Source organism: Rhinoderma darwinii, chromosome 12 (assembly GCF_050947455.1).
Source record: "Rhinoderma darwinii isolate aRhiDar2 chromosome 12, aRhiDar2.hap1, whole genome shotgun sequence".
Taxonomy (NCBI): Eukaryota; Metazoa; Chordata; class Amphibia; order Anura; family Rhinodermatidae; genus Rhinoderma; species Rhinoderma darwinii.
In genome coordinates this window covers 12,367,919-12,380,814 of record NC_134698.1, presented here as the reverse complement: position 1 = coordinate 12,380,814, position 12,896 = coordinate 12,367,919, and the positions used below count along the sequence as shown (strand labels likewise).

The window sequence follows — 12,896 nt, the reverse complement described above, 5'->3', positions numbered from 1 at the left end:
CTGGCCAAACAGAGTACCAAGTCAATGTCTATAGTTCAAGTAAGGGGGCCTGTGGTAGCCCAGACAGTAGTGATGGTTAGGCTCGGATGGGACCTTGGCAGCAGACACCAGGTGTGGTGTAATACAGCAGATGTGATAGGTGACACAACACGACTCCAACTCTCTTAGGCACAGGAACAAGGTAGCACGGGATACAGGATACTGGTAGCAGGAACGGGAATACTGGGAACTAGAAAACACTAAGGGACCATTTGCAAAGACTAACATGGGTAAACACAGCAACGCTCAGGCAATGAAGGAAGGGGCAGGGCCCTTCTTATAGTCCAGTGTGAGTATGGGCTAATTACAGATTTTCTATATGTGCGCGCACTGGCCCTTTAAGGCCAGGCACGAGCGTGCGCGCGCACTCTACGGTACACCGCAGAATGAAGCGGAAGTGAGCGCTGGCGTCTGAGGAGTAGACGCGACCCAGTGCTCACAGATCCATGGCTGCGGCTGTCGGGGGGTGAGTAATCCCGACGGTCTGCGGCCATGGACGTTACAGTATCCCCCCTCTTACGCCCCCTCTTCTTGGGGCCAGAGCGGGAAAGAAACTTCTTCATGACGATAGGAGCATTGAGGTTCTCCTCTGGCTCCCAGGACCTCTCTTCTGGACCAAACCCTCTCCAATCCACCAAATAAAATGTTCTTCCTCCTACTTTTTTGATGTCCAAGATCTCCTTAACCTCGAATGTATCTGATGGACATCTGAGGAAGGGGAGAGGGGAGGTTGGGCCGGATGGATCTGTCCCAGACAGCGGTTGGGACACTTGGGACCACACTGGAGAACCTCACCGGAATTCCAGTCCAGGTCATGTAGTCGAAGCCAAAGCAGACCCAGCAGCACAGCGTTGACGGCCCTGGGCAGGATGAGGAAAGAAATCAGCTCTGAGTGAAGAGCTCCAACTTGGTACCTCAGCGGTTTTTGTCTTAGATACGACTGGATCGGGCAGAGGCAGACCATTTACTGAGGCAACAGCCAAAAACGTCTCCAGGGCAACTGGAAAATACTAAGGTACCATTTTAAAAGACTAACACGGGTAAACACAACAACGATCCGGCAATAAAGGAAGTGGCAGGGCCCTTCTTATAGTCCAGGCTGAGTATGGGCTAATTACAGATCTTCTACTTGTGCCTTTAAGGTCGGGCACGAGCGTGCGCGCGCACCCTATGGGAAACCTCAGAACGAAGGTAAAGTGAGCACTGGCGTCTCCTAAGGAGGAAACGCGACCCAGAGCTGACAGATCCATGGCTGGGGCCCTCGGGGAATGAGTATTCCCGACGGTCCGCGGCCATGGACGTTACACATTGTATAACAATATATTTTACGTATGTACCCAGAAATCATAGTGCTCCATTGTGAATCTAACAATTGGCCGTACTCTTCACAGAAAGCTCCACTAAATGTACGCCTTATTTTTATACATTTTTAGGTGCTATGTTTGGGATAATAAAACATTTATTATGCAGTAGTTATTCTGTTACGGGGAGGATATCTCTCCATATCTCTAACAACAATTCCTTATTAAAAGTATTTATGCTATATTCATATGCTATATCTCTTAGTAAATAATTCTTCTTTGGCCATGTGACCAGTTTCTCCAGCTGTACAGCTCCAGCTACAGTAGAATAGTATAGTGTAAAAAACGAATTAAATTAAATTAAATAATAAAGCCCCCCTAAGGACTTTTCTGACCTTTGATGTACAGGCTATAATAATAAAAAAAATAAAAGTAGAAAAAAACAGAACAAAAATAAATTAAATAAAAAAATCCCCCCCCCAAAAAAATGCCACCCCCGGCCAATCAATATCGTAATGCTAGTCCTGACCCAGTTACCCTAATATAAACACGTAGAGAAACATTATTTTTTAGAGTAACATTGTATTATTACCTGAAAAAAATAGCTAAAAAGTAAAAAAGCATATTTCTTTACTATTTCTTTCACACTACAAGCCTAAAAATGCTTAAAAGCCAAAATTATATGTATAAACATGATAAGAAAAGAAACCTGCATTGATTACAAAAAATGCTATAGCCGTTTAACTAAAATAGTTAAATGGTCCTTAACCGGTTAATAACTTTTCTCTAGTATTCAAGACCGGAAAAAACATCAGCAATCTAATCAATGTCCTTCTGAATGTCTTCCTCCCTCAATATTTGCTTATATTCACAGAATAAACTGCAGATGCTGTGTTACATAATCTACCCAAATTTATCAGTTTATATTTTCCACCATAATTTCTGATTTATTTACATAAGGAGAACAATGCAGTCGCCTGTAGAAATAAATGAAGATCTGTTGGTCTAGTTAATCACAATGGATCTGACAGCGGAAAAAACTATCAGCGATCACAGCTGATCACAAGGGGTCTGACTCTCAGCAATCACAGCTGATCACCAGGGGTCTGACTCTCAGCAAGAACAGCTGATCACCAGGGGTCTGCTGTGATTAGTTACAAGCAGCCATACATTTCTCCTGCAGTGACCACTACAGGGAATATCCAGCTCTTTACTCCCGCTAGGCCAGGATCACACACACAGTTTTGATGCAGTTTTTGGTGCAGTTCTTTGAGCCAAAGCCAGAAGTGAATCCAAAAGGAGGGAAAGGTATAAAGACAAGACTTGATGCACTCCTTTTTTTTGTGTGTTTACTCCTGTGTTTGGCTCAGAAAACGGAGCCAAAAACTGCCAGAAAAACTGCGTCAAAACTGCGTGTGTGCAATCCTGGCCTTAATGATGGAGAATCCCTATCATACAGAAGAATCATTAACTTAGTAGGAAGTTCCTTTCTGGCAAATACACACCAAACCTTTCGATGGTATCATCCTTATGTACATAACATACAAATTATATTCCACAAAAGTCATTAACCTTTTAATGACCAAGGAATGTTTGGCCATAATAACCAGAATTATTTTTATTTTTAGGCTATAAAAGTGATTTTTGTAATTCTTTTTTTTTTTTTTTACAAATTAGGCTGCATTTTTTTTTAATTTTACATATGGCATTATTGCTGTGCTACAGATGTTTGGGTTGTTCTAGTTCAAACTTTTTTTTTTTACAATGGAATAAAGAATCCCCAAAATTGAACTTATACTTTGTCCAGTTGCGTAACTACCGCAGTAGCAGCCATAGCGGCTTGAGGGGGCCAATGCCGCCCACCATCATGGCTCACCCATGCCTGTTGTCATGGCGCGGGTTGTGGGCCCACTGGGATAGACGCTAGCCAACTAGGTACAAAACAATGTCTATAGTCAGGGGCGTAGCTAAAGGCTCATGGGCCCGGGTGCAAGAATTCAGCTTGGGCCCCCCTATCCCTCCCGAACACCACAATCATCAGACCCCTGCGCGTGCCTATGCCCAGACGCCTTGCCTAACAGCCCACATAGTATAATGCCCCCACACAGTATAATGCTCCCATAGCTACCCCCACACAGTATAATGCCCCATACAGTATAATGCCCCCCATAACAGCCCCATACCGTATAATGCTCCCCATATCAGCCCCCACAGTATAATGCCCCCCATATCATCCCCCCATACAGTATAATTCCCCCATATCAGCCCCCATGCAGTATAATGCCACCCCATCTTATCAGCCCCATGCCATATCAGCCCCCCATGCAGTATAATGGTCCCCCATATCAGCCCCCCATACAGTATAATGCCCCCCTATATGCATTATAGAAAAATAGCATAATTACTTACCTATCCCAGTTCCTTCGCCTCCTCCGGTGTGTGCTATGAGTGACTCGGAGCAGCAGGCGCGATGATGTCGCTAGATCCCACCTGCCTGCGTCGAGCCGCTCAGGGCACAGTGAATGCTGGAGCAAGGAGACGTCAGCTCCTTCCTCCAGCATTGAATGGAACAGGGACTTCAGTGAGTGACTCGCGACCGCCCGGAGATCTTCACTCGACCTCCCTGGGCGACGTGATCCACAGTTTGTAATGTATTGTGTTGTATTGTGCAGTTTGCGGTGGAGAGAGGAGGGGGGGCTGTAATTTAACGGGCCCCCCTCCACCGCAAACAGCGCAATACAACACATTAAAAGACAACACAACACATTACATTGCAATACATTACAAGACAACACAACACAATACATTACAATACAGACTCTGCCTTCTCTACTATTGAACACTATGGCAGGGCAGAGAGGTAGCTCGCTACTCTGCCATTTACTAGGCTACAGGCCACAATCGGCCTGCAACCAATCAAGCACAGGGACGGGATCCCTGCACAGGCCTGCGTGATGAAGTCACGCTGACCTGCACAAGGATCCCGTCTGCGTTGATTCGCTCCATTCTTCGCGGAAATGGGTGAGCATGAATTTTTTTGTTTTATTTGTTTGGGGGTCGCTTAATGGTGCTATCTACAGGGGGGGGGGCACTTTATGGCACTATCTCCAAGAGAGGGGTGCTATCTACAGGAGGGGGGCACTATATGGAGCTATCTACAGGAGCAGGGGCTTTATGGAGATATCTACAGTTGGGCTGTATGGCGCTATCTACAGGGTGAGCTGTATGGTGCTATCTACAGTGGGGAGGGTGTATGGCGTTATCTACAGGGGGGTGTATGGCGCTATCTACAAGGGGGATCATATGGCGCTATCTACACTGGGGCCGTATGGCGCTATTTACAGGTGGGATGTATGGCACTATCTACAGGGGGAGCTGTATGTCGCTATCTATAGGTTGGCTGTATGGCAATATCTACAGGGGGCCGTATGTCGCTATCTACAGGAGGGCTGTATGGCAATATCTACAGGGGGTTGTATAGTACCCTCTACGGGGGGCTGTATGGCTCTATCTACAGGGGGAGCTGTATGTCGCTATCTACAAATGGGCTGTATGGCGATATCTAAAAGGGGGCTGTATGGCGCTATCTACAGCCGGGCTGTATGGCAATATCTACAGGGGGGTTGTATAGTACCATCTACGGGGGGCTGCATGGAGCTATCTACGGGGGCAGCTGTATGACGCTATCTACAGGAGGGCTGTATGGCGATATCTACAGGGGGCTGTATGGCGCTATCTACAGGGGGAGCTGTATGAAATAATATGCAGAGGGATTTATGGCGATATCTACAGGGGGCTGTATGGCACTTTCAACAAGGGGGAAGTGGGGGGCACTATCTACTTATGGGGTGTGTTGCTGTCTACAGGGGGGGGGGGCTGTATAGCACTGTCTACAGGGGAGCTGTATGGCTCCACCAAATGTACTACGGCTATTTTTAATCCATTTTTAGGTACTATTTTTGGGAAAATAAAACATTTACTATTCAGTAGTTATTATTTACAAGGTGGATAGTTTCTCAATGTCTCTAAGAACGATTCCTTACTAAGGGTATGTTCAAACAGAGCGGATACGCTGCACAAAAGCAGACATTATTCAAATCCCATCCACTTTGCTGCTACTGTATTACGCTGCAGATTTTCTGCAAGGAAATCCATTGCGGATAATCCGCAGTATTTATGCCAATGTGTGAATTTGCCCTAAAAGTTTTTATATTTTATATTTATATGCTATATCTCTTAGTAAATAATTCAGCTTTGACCATGTGCTGGTCATCTGACAATAGATTTTAATAACTTGATTTTTTTCTGGAATTCCAGACCGGAAAAAACACCAGTAATCTTATCAATGTCCTTCTGAATGTCTTCCTCCCTCAATATTTGCTTATATCAACAGAATAAACTCCAGATGCCATGTTATATAATCTGTCTCAATCTACTTTGCATTTATCACAGTTTATATTTTCCACTCCCATTTCTGATTTAGTTACACAAGGAGAACAATGTAGTCACTTGTAGAAATAAATGAGGATTTGATGGTCTAGTTGATCACAACAGATCTGGCAGCTAAAAAAAACCTCTCAGCGATCACACAGCTGATCACCAGGGGTCTCAGCTGCCACATCTGCTGTGATCAGTAATAAGCAGCCATATATTTCTTCTGCAGTCGCCACTACAGGAAAAATGCACCTCTCTACTCCTGTTTATGGTAGGCAATCCCCCTCTATGATGTCCATATAACATAAATGGACAACTCTCAAAGACAGCTAATTTAAGTGAAGAAATGTCTGTGACCAGGGCAGTGGCGGATTAAGAAGACCATGGGCGCTGGGCTGTTACCCAAACTTGGGCCCCCCTTCTCCACCACCACCCTGCCGCGCCGTAACTATTGCTAACACTACCTAAACACTAGTACACAAAGTAGGCACATTATGCACAAAGTACGCACATTATGCACAAAGTACACACAGTACACAAAGTAGGCACATTATGCACAAAGTACGCACATTATGCACAAAGTACGCACATTATGCACAAAGTACGCACATTATGCACAAAGTACACAAAGTAGGCACATTATGCACAAAGTACGCACATTATGCACAAAGTACGCACATTATGCACAAAGTACACACAGTACACAAAGTACGCACATTATGCACAAAGTACGCACATTATGCACATTATGCACAAAGTACGCACAGTACACAAAGTACCACATTATGCACATTATACACAAAGTACGCACATTATGCACATTATGCACAAAGTACGCACAGTACACAAAGTACCACATTATGCACAAAGTACGCACATTATGCACAAAGTACACAAAGTAGGCACAGTACACAAAGTACCACATTATGCACAAAGTAGCCACATTATGCACAAAGTACGCACATTATGCACAAAGTAGGCACATTATGCACAAAGTATGCACAGTACACAAAGTACGCACATTATGCACAAAGTACGCACATTATGCACAAAGTACGCACATTATGCACAAAGTACGCACAGTACACAAAGTACACACATTATGCACAAAGTACACAAAGTAGGCACATTATGCACAAAGTATGCACAGTACACAAAGTACCACATTATGCACAAAGTACGCACATTATGCACAAAGTACGCACATTATGCACAAAGTACGCACATTATGCACAAAGTACGCACAGTACACAAAGTACACACATTATGCACAAAGTAGCCACATTATGCACAAAGTAGCCACATTATGCACAAAGTACGCACATTATGCACAAAGTAGGCACATTATGCACAAAGTATGCACAGTACACAAAGTACCACATTATGCACAAAGTACGCACATTATGCACAAAGTAGGCACATTATGCACAAAGTATGCACAGTACACAAAGTACACACATTATGCACAAAGTACGCACATTATGCACAAAGTACGCACATTATGCACAAAGTACGCACAGTACACAAAGTACACACATTATGCACAAAGTACACAAAGTAGGCACATTATGCACAAAGTATGCACAGTACACAAAGTACACACATTATGCACAAAGTACGCACAGTACACAAAGTACACACATTATGCACAAAGTAGCCACATTATGCACAAAGTACGCACATTATGCACAAAGTAGGCACATTATGCACAAAGTATGCACAGTACACAAAGTACCACATTATGCACAAAGTACGCACATTATGCACAAAGTAGGCACATTATGCACAAAGTATGCACAGTACACAAAGTACGCACATTATGCACAAAGTACGCACATTATGCACAAAGTACGCACATTATGCACAAAGTACGCACAGTACACAAAGTACACACATTATGCACAAAGTACACAAAGTAGGCACATTATGCACAAAGTATGCACAGTACACAAAGTACCACATTATGCACAAAGTACGCACATTATGCACAAAGTACGCACATTATGCACAAAGTACCCACAGTACACAAAGTACGCACAGTACACAAAGTACACACATTATGCACAAAGTACACAAAGTAGGCACATTATGCACATTATACACGAGTAGGCACATTATACACAAAGTAGGCACATTATACACGAGTAGGCACATTATACACGAGTATGCACATTATACACGAGTAGGCACATTATACACGAGTAGGCACATTATACACGAGTAGGCACATTATACACAAAGTACACCTTGTAAACACATCAATATGGACATTAAACATACATGAATATGGACATTAAACACACATGAATATGGATATTAAACACACATGAATATGGATATTAAACACACATCAATATGGACATTAAACATACATGAATATGGACATTAAACACACATGAATATGGATATTAAACACACATGAATATGGACATTAAACATACATGAATATGGACATTAAACATACATGAATATGGACATTAAACACACATGAATATGGATATTAAACATACATTAATATGGACATTAAACATACATGAATATGGACATTAAACACACATGAATATGGATATTAAACATACATTAATATGGACATTAAACATACATGAATATGGACATTAAACACACATGAATATGGATATTAAACATACATTAATATGGACATTAAACATACATGAATATGGACATTAAACACACATGCACTTACCTTTTATGTCTTCACTGCAGCTCTTCTCCTGCTCACAGCACAGAGCCCGCCGACAGTCTCCCCTCCCCCATGTCCCGACAGCTAGCAGCAGAGGAGAGATGTTTAGAGCAGGGAAGGGGGGCTGGAGGGGGAGCTTCTAAAGCAGCACAGACCACGGCTGCTAAGTAGAAGCAAAGCTCCCCTCGCCTGACAGGTGCGGTCCTGGCACCGGGGCTCCCTCCGGTGCTAGCGACGCCACTGGGCATGAGGGGGTTCGGGCGGTCATAGGCCCCCTGGGAGCCTTGGGCCCCCTGGTAGCCTTGGGCCCCGGGCGACCGCCCGAAACGCCCTAATGATAATCCGCCACTGGACCAGGGCCATAGGCTAAGGCGGCATATATAATGAAATTAATGTGACGTAAGTCTCCCTGAGAAAAGAACATTTTTAAGACAGACTTAAAGGGTTATTCCCATAATCAATATTTATCACCTATCCACAGGATAGATGATAAATATCTAAATGGTGGGGTCCAACCGCTTAGACCCCCACTGATCATGAGAATGGGCTTACCTTACCATTCCTGGGAGCCCCATATGAATGAAGCGGTACTGTACATTCTCGGTCACCGCTTTTTCATTTCCATGGGTCTGTCGAAGGTAGCACCACTAAGGGAACATTATACTGTGTGTGGGGCAGCTCTGGGGGCATTATGCTGTGTGGTGGGCAGCTGTATGGACATTATACTCCTCTGTGGGGGCAGCGATAGGGGCATTTTAACTGTATAGGGGGAAGTTATAAGGGCATTACTTTGTATGTGTCAGTTGGAATATTATAAAGAGTAGTAGACAGTAGGCTCAGGTGTTTTCAATGTTTTCTTAATGACGTCAGAAGTTTTGATCAGTGGGGGTCCGAGCACTGGGACCCCCACCGAGCACTAAAGGAAGTTTCAAAAGTGCTCAAATGACGGAATGCCAAGTGACCTTTGTACGAACCCATAGACTTTCTATTGAGCCCATATACCGCTCGCTCAGCTTTCCGAGGAAAGCTGAGCAAAGCCGATTAGAAACGAAGCAGCACAACGCTCACCAGAGCACGTCTGCCTTTTTGTTTTAGTGATCGGTGGGGGTCTCAGTGCTCGTACCCCACCGATCTAAACTACTGAAATGTCACTATAATATGCCAACAGTTTTATGAAAGTATAGTTACCCTTTAACCAATCTATATTGGGCAGTAAAGGATACTATACACTATGATGACATTCTAAGTACCCACGCAAGCATAGAGATAGGAAAAAATGGCAATACAGCAGAAGAAAGTACCCACACATGTGCTGTGATAGCAGAGAGCCCACAGAGATACTAACAGCAAGCACAACATCAATATCGGAGCTATGAACAGGGTCTAAGTATAGGGACAAATTGGACAATGAGACAAAATAGACACATAAAGGGAGATTTAAAATGCAATTTTCGCCAGTTTTCAGGAGAGGTGCGACCATCCATGGCCCAATAAAAATACTATAGCATATGACAGAAGTTTGCCTGAATGATATCGGACATTTTGACCAGTCTTAGTAAATTCCCTCCTTAGTTTCTAATTATTCCTCCTAAATTTTCTGTTATTTTCAGTGCTTATTTGCAGTGCTTATCGCCTGGATTTAACCAGAACCTCAATGGTTATTTTAGACACCTGTTGTCGAGTTGCTCTAGCAGCTGTCCATCATCTGAAACGGAGGCGTAACCATTTCCACTCATTCTATTGGCAGTTACATTATATGAGTTTTTATATACCCTAACCACTTGTTTTTGGCTGCCGTAGCCCTTTTACTCCTGAGGACACGTGTATTAGCGAAACTAGTCAAGGGGGTCATCAGAGACACTCAGGACCCACTGACACTGAACTCGTCAGTGCCGCTGACCTAACGGATTCCGGTCTCAGCACAAGATACAGCTGCTGTATCTTGAAAAGTAAAAATAATGTTTAATAAAATGTATAAAGGAAGTTGCACCAATCACACTGATGAACAATTTTCCTTAAAAAAAATGATGTAAAGGTGTCTTTAAGTCTGAGAATAAGAATAACTTCAAAATCGATCAAAATTTCTTTGCAAATTGTTATTCTTTTATAATTTTTTTCCCCATGAAACAGTATATATTACAACAACACTGGAACTACTAAACTTTTAATATAAACAAATGACAGGATCTACTAAAATATTTATTAAATTATTAGTCCATGTTGCATTCCTGGGTCATATTTGTAAATTATTATATAGATTTAAAAAATTGACAAAAAAGTGAAAAAAATAACTCAGTTTTTAATAATTAGAAAGAATTTTCAGTTGCTCTTTATAGTGATACTAAGGTGACAGAGAACAAAATCATGACATAATATATTATTCTGTAAAAACTACACAAATCCTTATTATTTCTATTAAAATAATAAAAGAAAACAGAAATATGTTTTTGTAATTAAATTATACATTATTTCAACCACGATGAAGGATGTTAGTGATACATAAATGATTACATTTTAGGGATATGCAGTAAAGTGTCTGTATTGTATTTGATATTCCATTTATTTGCTCAATTCGATTTTTTTGAGCAACTTCTTAAAAGCGTCCTTAATGTCTGTGTTTCTTAATGTGTATATAATTGGGTTTAATGCTGGGGTAATAACGGAGAACATAATGGCAGCTGATCTGTCTTGATCCAAAGAGTCTTTTGTAGAAGGGCGCATGTAGGTGAAAATGGCTGTTCCATATTGGAGGGTAACTACAGTAAAATGACCGCTACATGTAGACAGCGCACGTTTTCGTCCTTTCAAGGTCTTTATTTTTACAAGATATTTACTAATGAAGATGTAGGAAAGGATAGTTAGCAATAGGGTTGTTGTACCTAATGTTCCGGTGACCCTAGCAAGCAGCTTGAAATTAAGAGATACATCTGTACAGGCCAAGTTAAGCAGCGGTTTAACATCACAGAAGAAATGTTTCACTATATTTGGTCCACAAAATGGAAGCCTTGCGGTCATTATGGTGTGCAACAATGCATGAGAAAATCCAATAACCCAAGAACACGAGGTTAAACCAAAACAGACATTGTAACTCATGATGGTTGAGTATCTCAATTGATGTGCAATAGCTACAAATCTGTCGTAGGACATGACTGAAAACAGTATGACTTCTGTACTACCCAAGAAATGGAAGAAATGAACTTGGAGCAAGCAACCACCGAATGAGATCATCTTCTTCTGAGACATAAGATCTCCAAGCATCTTGGGGACAACCACCGATGAGTAGCAGATATCAAGGAAAGCCAAGTTGTACAAAAAGAAATACATGGGTATATGAAGAGTGGCAGAAAAAACAGGGATAATCATAATAGACAGATTTGCTGCCAAGGTCACTATGTATAGTAATAGAATACTAGAGAAGACAATCATCTGAAGATCCGCTTGAATTGCCAGGCCCGTCAAGACAAAGTCAGTTACTGAGGTGGAATTGTATGTATTATAAATGGAACCTAACATAGTTATATATCAGCAGTCGAAGTGCTTTAAAGACCCAGTACAATAAATTCTATAATATAATATAAATCATTGATGTGATTTGCAAATTGTTAAGTAAAGATAAATGTGTCTTCAATCATAAAGCAAACATTCCTTGAATGAGCTTTATAAACCACCATAATCAGTTAAGGCAGCATAATGTAGATGACAGGTTCCCTTTAATAAAAGTCACATACATGAGAATAAACACACCACACCAAGTTTCTTACATTAGTAGTCACAACCCAAAAATCATGGCGCATAAAAGTCGCCAATGCTCTACTGACTCAATAACTGCAGTCCAAACCGCCTCTGACATTAACATCCACACAAAAACTGTGCCCCGGGAGATTCATGGCATGGGTTTCCATGGGCGAGCAGCTGCATGCCAGCCTTAAATCACCAAACAATGCCAAGCGTCAGACGTAGTGGTTTAAAGCCGTCGCCACTGGACTCTGGAGCAGAGAAAACGTGTTCTGTGGAGTGACGCTTCCCTATCTGGCGGTTTGATGGACGAGTCTGGGTTTGGTAAATGCCAGGAGAACGTTACCTGCCTGACTGCATTGTGCCAACTGTAAAGTTTGGTGAGGAGGGATAACGCTATTGGGTTGTTTTTCAGGGGTCGGCCTAGAACCCTTAGTTCCAGTGAAGATAAATCTTAATGCTTCAGCATAACAAGACATTTTGGACAATTGCAGCTTCTAACTTTGTGGGAACAGTTTGGGGTTCGGCCCCTTTCTGTTCCAGCATGACTGCGTCCCATTGCACAAGGTCCATAAAGTCATGTTTGTGGGGAGTTTGGTGGGGAAGAAGTCAATTGGCCACACAGAGTCCCGACCTCAACCACATCCAATACCTTTGGGATGAACTTGAATGGAGATTGCGAGCCA

At 42.4% G+C, this 12,896-nt stretch overlaps 1 protein-coding gene across 1 annotated transcript; it reads right to left on the bottom strand.

Moving 5' to 3' along the window:
* Positions 1–11,034: 11,034 nt before the first annotated feature.
* Positions 11,035–11,988, bottom strand: LOC142665113 (olfactory receptor 12D1-like). Its single transcript, XM_075844660.1, has one exon. It carries the CDS (start codon positions 11,986–11,988, stop codon positions 11,035–11,037), a length of 954 nt encoding a protein of 317 aa, XP_075700775.1.
* Positions 11,989–12,896: the final 908 nt, after the last annotated feature.